Here is a 16,128-nt window from a genome sequence, read left to right as displayed (position 1 = left end):
TCTGGGGATTTTTTACAATTATTTTAATGGATTAAATCGATCAAACGTCACAGTAAAGACATTTATAATGTACCAAAAGATTTCTATTTCAAATAAACGCTGTTCTTTTGTAATTTCTAAAAAAAAAATTATCACGGTATCCACAAAAATAATAAGCAGCACAACTGTTTTCAACATAATATTAATAAAAGCACCAAATATCTGAAATATCATGTGACACTGAAGACCGGAGTGATGATGATGAAAATTCAGCTTTACTATAGCAAGAATAAAGTATATTTTAAAATGTATAAAAATAGTAATAATATTTTACAATATTACAGTTTTACTTCATTTTTGATCAAATAAATGCAGCCTTTGTGAGTACAATAGACTTCTTTTTTTAAAAAAATTAACAAATCTTTCCAATCTCTAACTTCTGAGAAAGATCCACATGACCCATTCGGGTAAGATGTTACATAAATTAAGACAGTGAAGTGAACTAGAGTAAATGACCAATCCAAACTCATATATCAAGGGCAGTTCTCACAATTACAATAATGAGATTTAAACTTGTGACCTATTATTATGTCGTTCTGAAATGAGAAGCAGCAATTCATTGAGTTAAGGCACAGTTAACATCAAACTAAAAGAGGCTAGAACTGTAAGTTATTACTAGCATTATAAAATACACAACTGAAACTTAAAAAGAAAATAGAATTACAATGACTACTCAAAATGTTTAATCCTGACCCGCACATCTAGTATATGGAGAGACAGAGAGCTGACCAACTACAAGAGCTACATTTTTAATTACACTAAATGTTACTGAAGGCAAATGTTTCTTTAGTGACAATTTGAAATATGCTGATGTATAAAAGGATAGGAAATATAACCACACACTCCCATACACACATAGGACCGCATATGATGCACATATGATACATATTCTGGTGAAGATTGATGGGAATCGAAAGAGAGTAAAAGCAAACTGAAAGAATGAGAGGGTGTGTGCAAATAAAGAAAGCGAAATGAAGATGCTACAGTACCGCTGATGATGATGTGGATGGAGTGACGTGGGGACAGAGCTGAAACTGAACTCAGATCAGCTGAGAGCCATGGCATGCTGTCAGAGAGGAGAGCCACACCAGCGACATGAAACACACTCATACGGTGGACAGTGATGAGGCTCATATTACCAGTAAATGCAGCAGTGGATAAGAAAATAAAAGTCTTCGGCACAGGAATCGGAAAGAAATAAAGAGCAAATTAAAGGCATGTTGGAAACCAGCAATCTGATAAAAAGCAAGTTCTGGAGGAAACATCATCTCGACGCTAAACACTGAAAGCTGCTGACACGCGTGACCGTAAGAGAAAGAGTCTAGACCTGTAGTTTCTTCAGCTGCTTGTTGACCGTGGTGAGGTCCTGGCCGTAGTCCACGTGTGCCAGCTGTCCCTCGAGCTGCTGGAGTCGCTGGTCCAGGCTGGTGTAGCTCTGCACCAGCAGGTCGGCCCGGTTGGCCTCAAACAGCTGCCGGGCTTTGGCTTGTGTGGTGCTCTCCAGATCCTGCCAGCACTCACGGATCTCCTCCAGTTTCTTCTTCACCAGCGCGCTCAGCTCCGGCTTCTCCTGCATTAACCGCTGGCCCTCCTGAGAGGAAGAGAGAAGAACATCAGCATTCAAGGCTGAATTTCTGGTCCACTCGTGGAAGCTGCAAAAATAACGACAGCCAATCTTCCAAAGAAGATTCCCAAATGCTACTGCACTTTTTTGCATTGAAATGATATACTTTAAAAGAATATAGTTGAGTGCAAAGTGAATATAATGTTTTCTGACACTTAATTGCATGTTATTTATAATTACATGAAAACGTATCAGTTTAAATGTATATTATATGTAATTAGCTAAACTTAAGAGTGATTTTTTTTACTTTTGACCCACTTGAGTAGGACTTAAGTACATCTTTAATATGTAATTTCATACTTCTTTTGTCTTTATAATATAAATGTACTGACAACCATTTGTAAATTCAACTGAAACTTGTATGGCATGTATTTAAATATATTTGTAATGAAGTTGCAATTTAGTATATTTTACATTCACTACAGTTAAAATGATAATCAAGTACTTTACATGTGCTTTATCTTAGTCAGCACACCAAAATAAGAGTACTTCTGTAAAGCATGACAAAAGAGACTAAAACGATGATTTAAAATGTACTTTAAACATGCAATTTCACATTATTACAAAGTGCACTTTTTAAAAGTGTGTTAAGAAACAGTCATGGTAATACTCTTCTTAAGCACGATTAAGCGGCATTTTATCTCAATAATATTATATTATCTTCGAGTACAGTCTTTTAAATATATACTTTTAAGATTTGAAGTGCACATTTAATACAATTAAGTTTTTTAACAAGGGTGTAGGATGACATATTTTATTTGCAGAACTGCTTTATAGATGAAATGAACTAATTTAATGACTGATCTTTACCATCAAAACTGAACTGAACAACAGCCGAAATGCATAATTTTCCTGTTTTCACTGTAAAGCTGATTTGAAACAATCTGTATTTTATCCAGCGCTATATAAATAAAGGTGACTTGACTTGACACACCTTTAAATTAACATTTATTTGACTGCAAAATGAACATGTACAGTAAATTAGGTGAGTCATGAATCAAATCAATGAATCATTTTTTAACCAGTTCAATTAAACTGAAAGACTTGAATCACTCAGCTCACAGCTTATGAAAGCCAACATGTTCTAACAAAGGAAACGGCACATCTGTAAAAAAAAAAAAAAAAAACAGAAAAAAGAAAGCACTGGCTAATTCTGAGAGATTAACTAGTCATTAGCACATCACAGTAATCACAGCTCAGTTCAACCGAGCGCTGAAGACTGTGATTCACACAAGTGCAGACGGCCAGGTCTGGACTTCATCCTATCTCAAAGAAAAGCGCACCTGCGTCACTTCAGTTCAGCTCAGGACAGGACAGAGAGCTGACGTAACGACGAGAGCAGATGCTCCATCACAGATTATAAAACTGCTGATATCATTTTGTTCTTAGACGCTCATCTGTGCTCCACATTTAGCTTTAAAAGTTAGAAATACAAACAGAACAGAAGATACATCTGGCATTATGGCCTGTTACTGCCACTATCACTATTACTACCCGTGTGAAAAAGAAGTGTGCTCCATTGTCTTGAAGTTACACTTTATTTTAAGGTGTCCTAATTACAGTGTAACTATACATTTAAGTACAGAGTAATAATAATTAACTACATGTACTTATTATAGGGTTAGGGTAAGGATTAGGATGTGGTACGGGTTAGTTGAATGTAATTATGTACAGTTTATAGTAACTACTATAGTAACAAGGACACTAAAATAAAGTGTTACCTTAAAAAAACTAAAGCGTAAAATAGCGCTGGAGACTGAAGTGGTTGCGTCACACTATTAGTATATTCAGATACACTTTATTTTAAATGTTACACGTTACTACATGTACTTTTATAGTACAACTATAGTAAGTGTTTCACTCAGTACTAAGTACAATGTAACTACGTCACCTTAAAATAAACCATTTATTCTTTCTGTCTAAGTATGTTATTTCTGTAATAAGTACTCTTGTTAAAAGTATGTTAAATGATCATACTCAAATCACTAACCCTAATTATTAAGATCTGGCTTGTAATTTCCACCAGAACACCCTAGCAATCGCACAGCAACATGCTAAAAACCAATCAAAACATCGAACCGACCACATAGCAACGCCCTGGCAACACCCTCGCACAATGGTGACAACTTTTGCATGGGCAAGGTCAAGGACCACACACATTTTCTATAGAAAATATAAAAACCTATTTAAATCTCAGTGTTTCTTTGTTTCATTACAAATACTGTACTTTTGTTCCTCGTTCGTTACGAACACTCTTGTGCACAGGCAGTGTTTGGAACATTTTCCCATATTACAGACAGTGCCAATGTCTACAGAAGCTGGCATGAGCGCAGACTCACACACACGTTGTCCCTCCCCCACCTGATCACCACACAGACCACGGGATCCTAAAACGCACATGCACATACACATACACACACATGCAGCGTCCCTCCCCCAACATATCGAACCATTATAACTCATCCTCTCTGTCAGGACTGGGCGAGGGGGAAGGGGTTGTACAGCGATACAGCAGTGACCATGGAAATGATGCCCGTGAGCACAAGAATCAGGCCGGCTGCTTCCCACTCACACACACACACACACACACCGTCAGCCAATCAACGACATCACAGGCTGAGGTGTGTGTCTGAAAAAAACGAAGATGGAACTGAAGTATGTAGCTGTGCACAATGAAGTGACATTTTTTTGGTGTAGGTGAAACAATTTGAAAAAATGTAATCAGGATTTGCTAGTAAATTTCACATTACATAAAGAAACGGCAAGTAAAAACATCGAATTGAGTGCAGCATTCTGAAGTAGCAACACTAAAATGTATGTTACCCCGATAATCTGTTTTATGTAACAACTTTGAAAAGCACTTTTTACAGTGTATGTACAGCGTGCTGTTAACAATGTGTTATCTAATTAAAGCATAATTACATAATATACAGAAAAATTAGCTAATTAAACCCTTGACCTTTTTTAAACCCTGGGTTCCGACAGTTTCATTACTGGATTAAGCAGCGTTTCACATTTGTAATTTTAAAAGAGGTCAGCACCTTTATGGGTCCTGCCCGAATTCCAGTGCTAAATTAAAAAAAATGCTTATTTCATTAAATATTCATGCGTTTTTTAAATACTTAAATGACAGCTTAACCCAGAATGACGACAAAAGAATTTAGCTAACAGAGTTATATAATGAAAATAAATTATTAGTACTGCATTAAATTCCATTGTTTAAATGAATTAATTTTTAGCTAACTGTGTAATTTGTATATGTTACCCCTGATAACAGATCACTCATTTTCTGTAAAGCTGCTTTGAAACGATGTGTATTGTGAAAAGCGCTATACAAATGAATGTGAATTGAATTGAATTACATCAAATTATTTATGTTAATAAACTTACTTCACAGGTGATGACGTGAGATTTGCATCAAGTATAGATGCATGTAACGGCAGTGTCCACATTATAAGTGGTGTTATCAGTGATGTTGCATATGTGTAACCTGATGGGAGTCTGTCCCAGTCATGCATGTCACACTGCAACAGCTGCCGCAAAGGGTTTTTGTTTTGATGTGAGAAGAGAGCTGTGAAATAGGACAAGTGATCTCTAAAGGCTGTGGTATTAGAAATGGTTTCACAGATATATTTATTGTTCTGTATGCCCAGTGGTGTAGTGGTAAAAAAAGAGGTGGGTAAACTATAAATTTTGGTGGACCACGACGTGGTCCGGTAAGGTGGGCCACTGCCTACCGGTATATGTGTATCCTGATGACATCGCTATAGGCTATTATTTGATGGTACTACCAAGGGTATCACTGGTTGTTCCCTCATCATAGGTCACACAATCACTATTCAATTCATACATTAATCTAAGTTCTTGTTAAAGAGACTCAAAAAGGAATAATATGGTTGAAATCTATAAAGTTTACTAAATGACAAAACAGAGAAAACAAAAATATTTAAGAGAGATCGAGAGGGAGGCTTATATCTAGGGCTTCCAATGCAATGCACTTGTGCATAATGATTAGGGATTTGGGATTATTTTCATAGTTGATTAATCTGTTGAATATTTCCTCGATTAATTGATTAGTTGTTTGGTCTATCAGAAAAATGTGGATCAATGTTTCCCTGTAGAGGGAAAGTCTTTAACCTGCAGGCTTGATTCCCTCTGAATCTCTTGTACAGTTGGGTTTTGACATGCTCCCTACATTAAACCAGCTGCCTGTAATGAATAAAAATATAAACTTATAAATATAAAAATATATATTTTTTAAATCGCTTTTTTTTGCATCGTTTTAATGATTTCCTGTTGCGGCTGCGATCAAGTTTCATTCTCACGCAGCTTGTTTAGTAACTTCACGAGCGTGTGTTTTCTGCTACGTATGTGCGCCGTTCTCTTTGTTCCGTGTGTGTGTGTGTCGCGCGCTGCGCTCTCTGCTCCGTGTTTGCGCGCTGCGCGTTCTGCTCTGTAGTTAACGGCCCAAATGCTCGAATCGTGCCGATCGGCAATCACGCACTGGGAAAGCAAAGTCCGCTCAAATAATGTGAAATTTAGAGGTGGATAAACGCAATGTAGAGGTGGATAAACGCACTTTGGAGGTGGGCAAACGCTATTTACAAATTTTGGGAGGTGCGTAAACGGCGTTTACGTGCGTTTAGCCTCCACTACATCCCTGTGTATGCCTGAAGATGAGAACAGAACACAGGCGGAGCAAGACTGTATGGGTAAATCACATGTCCAGTTACATTGCATTTGCATTAAACATGAAGCCTCCTGTTTGCATTTTGAATTTAATTTCCTGGCAATTAAGAATTCCCATGATTGCAAAGCATCCAAACATTTTATTTTTGATTTCCTTTCATTTCCAGATCCGGCTTTTTGGGTGTTTTTGGAGCATGGGAAAGCAGCACTGCATCTGCACTAAAAAAAATAAAGGCTCTTTATTGGCATTAATGGTTCCATGAAGAACCTTTAACATCCATGGAACATTTCTACAGCACAAAAGGTTCTCTATAGTGGGGAAAAGTTATTTAGATCACTAAAATGTTCTGCCTATTTTAAGAACTGTTCATTGTAAGGTTCTCTGGGGATACAAAAATAGTTCATCTATAGCATCGCTGCGAGAAAACCCTATTTTTAAAGGGATAGTTCACCCAAAAATGAAAATTCTGACATCATTTACATGAGTAAATGTAAGTTGTTCCAAACCTGTATGAGTTTCTTTCTTCTGCTGAACACAAAAGAAGATATTTTGAAGAATATGGGTAACCAAACAGTTGATGGGCCTCGTTGACTTCCATAGTATAAAAAATGAATAGTATAAAGTATAAACAACTTGAGGGTGAGTAAATGATGACAGAATTTTAATTTTTGGGTGAACTATCCCTTTAAGAGTGTGCGAGCTATAGAGACGAGGACTGTAGAGGTTTTGGTCAGCAGAAGAGCCGCTTCACGCAACAGAACTGGGTTAAAAATGGAGCTGCGTGAGGCTTTATGTAACATCTCTCTCTTGATGACAGCATTTCTCATTCTCTGCCTCCTCAGGAATCCGGTGTGAGCTCTTCCAACATGCAGTGGATGAGCACAAAGGCACAGCGTTGACTTCTGTGGCGGTGACAAAACACTAAAGAGTGAACACTTGAGAGAAGAGTTGGTGTGGGAGGAATAAGACATAATCTGTGTCTGAGTGTGTAATGAGTCACACTGAAGGACTCTTGAAGTTTCATCAAAGCGATATTGTCACTGCGATTTTGCATGTCCTTTCAAGACGGTGGCAAACTAAAATCCTAATATTCAAATGTTGGCAATTAATATGCAGAATACCAGCAAATCACGTGTATGTGTGAGTACACAAGGTACCAAAGATACACAACATTGAACTCGCGAGGTACCATATTGCTCTGGGAATTAGTTGCCTCAGGCCCAGCTGTTCGCACGATTCCCAGAGGAGCAAAACATAATAAATACCCTCCAGGAAACTGTGTTTTGGCAGAGGGCTGGAGAAAAATTATGCTAATATCAAAAAAGACCTTAAAAACAATCATTTAAAGCCAAGTTTCAGTAGCACTAATTGAAGCTATATTAAGGGCTGGTTCACACAAAATGCGTTTTAGCTTTGAAAAACATGAGATGCGGGCAGTGGAACGGGGAAAACCACAAGGTCTTTCAAAAGTTGAAGATGCGAGATGCGTCTTTTAAACTGTCCCTTCAAGAGGGGCCAGAAAAAAAAAAATCATATTTTGGTGAATTCCTCTGTTTTTAATTTATAACCTCTGTAGTAGTAAGTTCTAGGCCTAGTTATGTTCATTTTACGGGCAAGAGGTAATAAATTATTAATTCGGACGGACAGTTTGTCTTTATGATTTAGTTAAATGGAAGCATTTAATATAGAAGGACAACACTGTATATAGTTTATATTGTTTAGGGCTGTCACTAATGATTATTTTGGTAATCGAGAAATCGGTTATTTTGATGATTCACTGAGCAGTCGGATATTTTTTATGGTAATAAAAGTAGACCTTTGAAATGACTTAACACTTGAGGCAATAATATTTGGTTCAAAGTCAGTATCAAAAGCAAGTAATCATATGGTTTTATAGAACAACACTGTTTATATTATGTATATTATGTATTTTAACAATCATCATGTGTACATTATGTATTATAATACATGCCTGCAGAGGAGTTGTTACACTTTACAGCAGATCAAATCCTTGTTTAATATTGGCCAAACGACATTTAATTCAAATGTTTACTTAATCTTTAATATTTTAACAAACTCAGAGGGCACTTTACTATAGGGTGGTTTTTAAATGGTTTTAATACATCGTGCAGCTTTATAAAATGGTCTAATAATGCGGTTGATTCTCATCCGTGGAATGCACAACTTCCGGTATTTTGCCCGTTACTCAACACTGTAATCAAGGATTTTTTTTTTTTTAATTGAGGAATCGTGACAGCCCTATAATTGTTTTAAAAAATGGTGCCGTCATAAATGTTAAAAATGCATCTGCCAATCAGATGGGGGCCAACGCATCATCGCTTAACAGAGAAGGTAATTTCTGGAAATACATGTGCATTAATCTTCAGTATATTCTCAATATAAAAAACAAGAAAACCAGAGAGAGCAAAGAAACTGCGTGGAGGAGAAGGCTGTACACAGAGACACAGATCAGATCACACACAGATCTTCCCTCAGGCTTTCAAACAAACAGGTCCAGGAAATAGTCTGGTTAATTGGACATGCTTACTAGATAAATCCCAATTATATAATGAGATCGTTTAATTATCTGCCAACAGAAACACACCATGTGGTCTGAGTAAAGAAAAAAAAAAAAGGTTTCGTAACAAATAGACTTGAAAACATCATTATCAAACATCATATATTTTCTGTTAAGAGGATTTCTGGTAACACTTTAAAATAAGGTTCCATTTGTTAACATTAGTGAACTGTATTGGTTAAAGATTAACCAATTATGAAAAGCCATATCTTACACCCGGCGCAATGCAGCGCCAAGCGCGACGCAAGTGTTTTTTGCTAGTTTCAGCCCGACGCAGTTATCATTTTCACATCCTGCGCCACGTTGTTTAAATAGTAAATGCATTTGCACCCATTTGTGCGCCCATGGGCGTGCTGGTCTGAAAACGAGGTGTGTCCTGCCTGGCGTATTGTTGACGCGTTGCTATTTTGAGGCAACAGAAATAGACTGAGCCATTGACTGACAAAAACCTGGTCTAAAGGCAATGGCGCAATATTTTATTTGTTATTTAAAGAGCGCGTTAGTAATGTGCGCCTATAGGCGGGTCCACAACGCGCATACACTCTGCTTATTACACACACAGGGACGCACAGCAGCTCACAAACATGCCCAAATATTAAAAATAAAAGGATTAGAATGTAAAAGATTAATATTGTGTACATAAAGACATGGTGGAATCTGTCTCGTCCCGTAGATGGTCTGCTTTAACTTTGCGCAATGAGCAGATCCGTTTGCGCTCTGGAGAAGCATTCAGTTTTTCCGCTTGCAAATTCCGCCATGTAAATAGAATCCGCAACTGCCATTTAAAATAATGGGAGATGAGACTCTGGTTGGTTTATTTCACGTTATGCCCAAAACACACCCATTACTCATTAAGAGAATAGGGACAACCCTTTAAGACCATGCGCTGGGCGCGCAGACCATTTTTCCTGTCGTTAAACTAGCAAAAGTGGATTTGGACACGCCCTCAGTGAACTTGGATCGTTAAAATAGGGCCCTTAAGCATTTATTAATTTCAACATTTACTAATACATTATTAAAATCAAAAGTTAATATTATTTAATGGACCTGACTATTTCTATTAAGTAATGTTTACAAAGATGAATACTTAGTTAATGCATTAACTACTGTTAACTAATGGGACTAATGGGATTAATTATTGCAAAGCGTTACCAGATATCTTTATTGCATAAAATTACAAAAAATAAAGTGTCTCAGTTTTTTTCTGGCACCAGCATTAATCCAGTTCATTCTGACCTGGAAGTGCATCTCATCACTTCCTGTGAGCTGAGAGGACGAGACAGTACAAATGCCCTTCACACATGGGAGCTCTGGGGTTTGGGTGTGGGTGTGTGTGTGTGTGTGTGTGTGTGAGGAAACTGTTACCTAGCAACAGATACTCCCCTTCACTTCACTTCACATGGCAATGACTGCTCCATCTGACAGCTGACGGGTTAGTGACACTGGAGCAGAACTAGTCAAAACAGCATGTTGTAATTATAACGCATGTGTCCACTGCAAGGGTGAATCCCTGCACAACACTGTTTACTGGAAAATACAGACTAATGAGCAGAAGCTCAGACTAGGAGCATGTAAAGAAGACATTGCTTCAGAAAGGGATAGTGAAAAGTAAGTCATCGTTTACTCACCCTGGTGTTGGTCTGATGCCGTATGCCCTTCTTTCTTTTATCGACCACAAAAGGATTTTTTTTTTTAAGAAGTCCCGCTCGTGCTCGTCCTTATAATGTCAGTGAATAGCGACCAGCATCAAGCTTTTTAAAAAACACACAAAAGCATCACAGAATGATCCCATGTGACACATGCCGTATATTCCAAGTGTTCTGAGGGTGTACGATATTAAACGTAATGTATTATTTAATAAAAATCCTGACCTTGGCCGTCGGTCTTCTGTGATCGACTGCACATTTGTGAGACTTTATAGCGTTGTGAGAAAACAAGATTATCAAAAGCGCGACATGAAATGCAACGCCTAGAAATCCCCCAAAAAAGTATCCGTGTTCTTTCTTCACTGTGTCAAATATCACTGGACCGGAACTCCGGGTGTCAGTTCACAGATGTGAACGTGATAACTTCTTGTTACGACGAACACAACGGATATATTCATCTCAGAGAAAGTACATGGATTGTATTTCTCACAAGCTTTTTCTGGCCGATCGTAATGAACTCCGGTGTTAATAGTCTCATGAACGTTGCAGTCGGGCACAGAAGACCAACGGCCAAGGTCAGGATTTTTATTAAATACATAACATTTAATATCGTACACCCCCAGAACACTTGGAATATACGGCATGTGTCACATGGGATCATTCTGTGATACTTTTGTGTCTTTTTTAAAAGCTTGATGCTGGTCGCTATTCACTGCCATTATATGGAAAGGCGTGAGTGTGACATTTTTAAAAAAGACTCCTTTTGAGGTCCATTAAAGAAAGAAGGGCATTTGGCATTAAAACAACACCAGGGTGAGTATATGATGACTTGACTTTCATTTTAGGGTGAACTATCCCTTTCATTACAGTGTTATTCTTACACTTTGTAAAAAAAACAGTTTTCCCCAACATAATAGCAATTTTGTAAAAAAACCTCATGAAGTTTCTCAAAGATAAAGAACACTATCCTAAAGTGAAGGGCAGATATATACACACTATCACTTAAAATTGTGAATGAATATGAAATGAATTGCAGATAACTGAGACTTAACCAACGCAACTTCTCTGAGTATCCAAATTCAGAGGCATTAAAATGACCGACCATGAATTTGACATTTCTGCATATCTAAATGTCAAACACCACCACATCCATAAGGATATGGTAGAATTTAATGTATTATTTTAATATTACTATATTGGAGAAAGTAGGGATAACTGTAACGCTCAAAATTTGACATTTCAGGACTACCTTTCAGTGCACTGAGCAGTTTTTGTTTTGCAATTGATGTCCTTAAAAAAAGGCTTAAAAAAAGGCCTAAAAATGCTGTCGTATAATATGTTTAGGAGAGGTAAGCTGTGTTTCTCCATAAAGGGATGGTTCGGAGTAATTTCAACCTAGGGTCCTTTGCACCATGACCTCGATCCAAACACCCCCCAGAAGCTTTTTTTCCTTTGGTCGAACATTATTAAAGTTAGAGCTTATTTAGAGATATCAGCCGAATGGCTTAGTGCAGGCGCTAATGGATCCAAGGTTGTATCTCGTAAATTACCCCACTAATAATGCCCAGAATGGTACCAAACTTCTACAGTAGTACAAATAGGTTCTGTACTCATAAAACGAGGAATTGGAAAGTTTGTAAGTACATCAGGAGTTTATTGAAATAACACTTGCCTGATGTCTTATGCTACCGTGAACCTGGACATCAAGGTCACTTCAATGATTTTGGAAAAGCCTGTAAAAGTCCTGGCAGAAAGTCCGGGTTAGCGGTAGCATAAGCCGTCAGGCAAGTGTTATTTAAATAAACTCCTGATGTACTTACAAACTTTCCAATGCCTTGTTTTATGAGTACAGAACCTATTTGTACTACTGTAGAAGTTTGGTACCATTTTGGGCATTATTAGTGAGGTAATTTACGAGATACAACCTTGGATGTTTGGCTTGTATTGTATTTATTTTAAAGGCAGGGTAGGCAGGATTTTTCTAAAAAACTTTTTCCCAAATTTGTTTAAACTGTCTTTATATACCAATACATACTTAAAATGTAAGTACTCATACAAAATAAAAATCGAGTGTCTGTAGTCCTCTCAGGACTGCAATAAACACAGCTACTTATTCCATTCACTCCCACCCCCTCCCTTCTGGGCTCCTTCCAAAGCCACGCCCCCAAAACACATGAACGTGCGATGCCGACCGCTCAGCTGGAGGAGGACGTGTTTGCCAGCGCATGTAGTGACATCATGTCAGAATCACATGTAATAAAATACCTAACTTTATCATTATGAATATAAACAACTAACATGGCTGTTAGTACTCACTATCAAGGAAGCTAGCATATCGATACTGGTAAAGTTTAAAATATACTGAGTTTGATTTGGTAACGAGCTAGTAACATAAGGCAAAGCTAAAAACAGGTTGCATTGATACACGTTTTCCCATTACCATCAGTTACACTGTGATGAAGGTGAATTTCGTGTAAGATTCATAACATATATGGTGTTTTGCATGTAAGAGCTTCCACGATGAAAGCACTGTTGGCTCTGATGAGGACTAACGTTACACTCCGGTGACAAGTAGCCTACCTTTCTACCTTACTAGTTCCTTTTTTTGCCTTGTTTGCCTTCACTGACTGTATATGCAGGTACTGGGGATTTTGACTGCTCTTTCTCTGCCATTATTGTGATTCTTCCTAGCTTCCGTGCCTCTCTCCGTGCCTCTTCCCCTCCTCGAGTCAAACAGGTGCGCGCATGTGGGCAGCTCCTGTAGCGGCAGGGGTGGTAGCCATGGTAGCGAGGGAGAGTGACAGTCGCCCAGCCAATCATTTCATTCGTTCCGAATGGAAATAAGTAGCTGTGTTTATTGCAGTCCTGAGAGGACTAGAGACACTCGATTTTTATACTCTCTTTTTCAGAGTACTTACATTTTAATTATGTATTGGTATATAAAGAAAGTTTAAACAAATTTGGAAAAAAAATGTTTAGAAAAAAACTGCCTTTAATGGTAGGTAAAATGTATTTTATATCAAAGCTACTTTATCCGATATTATACATGTTGGTGAATTTGTAATGTTTAATTATTTTGGCTAAAGCGTAGCCATGAATTATTCAAATACGACACTGGATATGACCAGAGCAAATTAACACTCCTGGCTGAACAATAGGACCAACAGAGTTTGGACAGTTTTTTCTTTTCATAACCCCAAACAAAAGATTAATTTGATGTTTGTGAATACACCTGTGAACACTGTGAATGTGTGATTCATTTAGAAAGCAGATAAAGCAAGGAAAACCTGTCCAAACAGGCCAGATTCAGCAGAAAATAAGAGCGTGGTACATGAAATCCAGGGCGCTCTTATAAATATGTAGGCAGCACAGTTCAGCATATTTCTATTCCTGGTAACTAGTTTAAGGTTATATGACAGAGAAATGAGCCTCAGTGTTCAGCTGTCTACAGGAAATACTAGGTCAAGACAGAACAGAGAGAAATCTTCACAAACCTCACATACTATCACACACACTGTGGCCAGGCAATATCAAATATCTACAAAATATTCATGATCATTTCACTGGCAATATCTATATCAAAGGCCACGTACACACTGCAAGGTTTTAGGAGTGACAACCACATTAAAAGACGGGAGTGAATCCCCCAAATTATTGTTCCTTGTGTGTACGTAACACAACTCAATCCCTAAATGACGATGACAGCATGGTAGCAAAGTTCTTTACTATTTTTGACGAAATAATATTACCGTGACCAAAAACTCGTTATGTTCTGTGATTTTAATGAAACCACCGTCTGCTGAGGTGTCATGTGATGCTTATGTTTGTAAGGCTGCTTTTTGTCATATCAACTTGATTAACATTTTTGGGCTTATTGTTTGGGTTTGGTTCACAAAGCGATCAAGCAAGTGACATTTTGGTCTTATTTTCAATATAAAGCGCTTGGATTTATTGTTTTTTTATGGGCTTGTTCTTGTTTGCTGTTTCTTCTAGCAAGATCTGACAACATGAACGAGTCGAGGCTTGAACATTTTCCCCGCACACACAAGAAGAGAGACACATGACTAGTTGTTCAGTTCGGTTCTGTACACACTGCGTATAATTTCTGTAAATGCAGTTGTCACTCCAGTAAATTCTGAACTGTGCGTATACAAAATACAATTAAGCACTAAAAGGTGAGCTGACAACCAAATTGAATTGCATTATACATGGCCAAATTGTCTCAGGTATCAATAGCGACTTTAATTCATTTATATATATATATATATATATATATATATATATATATATATATACATACATACAAACTTTTATGTTAGATGCGATTAATTGATTTGACAGCACACATTTTTTATATATTGAAATATTTTGGTAAAAAATATAAGCAGTACGTTAAATAGAAATAAATATTGCTGTTCATTCATATGTATAGTTCCGCTAGTTCATTTAGTGAATTTTTTTTAAATTAAAACGTTTCTGAAAAAAAAAGAAGAGCCTTAAGCAATTTCAGAGCATATACACCAATATTTAAATATATAAAATATATTAAAAATTGTCTAGAAATGTCACCAAGCCCCATCACACACCCATATAATTTGTTTCCGATGCATACAGATTTATGCAGACCAAAATAAGTAAAGGTGCCTGAATGGTTTCTGGTATCTCACCCTTACTGACCCCAAAACACAGTTATATACATTAGTGTAGAAAACCTTGACATATTCAGAATACATCAAACACACACAACCTTGTCAAATCATATTCAATAACAACAACAAACAACAAGACTCTCATCCACTGTTATTGCAGCTGACCACAGAATATAATGATTAATGATTTTGTGAGATGCCCATGATCATTCGAGATGGGGAGTCTGAGACGCTGTTCAATGTCAGTAAAACAGCAGAACTGACAGATTAAACAACATCAGTCTTTCAATCAGACATCAGTGCACTACGAGCATCAGGGCTTTTCACAGCTATCCAAAATGCACTTCAGAAACACTTTCAGTTATAGAAGATATAATATAATTAATATAATAGAATTTTACCATCTGAAAGCTTCACGATTTGATGTCCGCAGCACAAATGTTGCTGGATTGGGACATTTATTGGCATCTAAAGGCATAATAATGTGTACACTCCATACAAACTAATGACTAACAATAATTACTAATCAAAGTGTGTACCACTAAATATAACACTAAGTGGATTAGCTCTTGTTAAATGCTATGCCGCCTCTGATTACTGGCTCTGTATCACAGTCGTTGACTAGAATGGAATATGAGCAAAGACTACAGATATAGAAAGACGGTTCACTCCCATTACTTATTAATGGGAGAAACTGCAACACGCAATATGGCAGAATACGGGACGTCCCGCCTTCTAAGTAAAAGAGCCAATCGCTTACTGGTAAAGTCATTGCGTCACTGCAGCTCCAGTTCACCTGAGAAACATATGCTTAGGACTGCACATGCGCATTGGCTGGTCTAGCCTGAAAAATGCGCTTTTTAACGCTATTTGAGCATGAGAAACCATATTTATAGACAGTT

General features: G+C 37.4%; 1 protein-coding gene across 4 annotated transcripts in view; it reads right to left on the bottom strand.

Moving 5' to 3' along the window:
- Window positions 1-16,128, bottom strand: part of sptbn4b (spectrin, beta, non-erythrocytic 4b) — an 83,602-nt gene that overhangs the window by 18,537 nt on the left and 48,937 nt on the right. For all 4 annotated transcript variants that reach the window (XM_084409085.1, XM_084409086.1, XM_084409087.1 and 1 more), the window contains exon 20: window positions 1,367-1,630. In XM_084409085.1, the coding sequence (XP_084265211.1) occupies window positions 1,367-1,630 (264 nt within the window). The remainder of the gene's footprint in view (window positions 1-1,366; window positions 1,631-16,128) is intronic.

Source organism: Rutilus rutilus (assembly GCF_951802725.1).
Source record: "Rutilus rutilus genome assembly, chromosome: 5".
NCBI classification, from domain to species: Eukaryota; Metazoa; Chordata; class Actinopteri; order Cypriniformes; family Leuciscidae; genus Rutilus; species Rutilus rutilus.
Note: the sequence above shows the minus strand (reverse complement) of the source record. Positions and strands in the feature narration are given on the sequence as shown.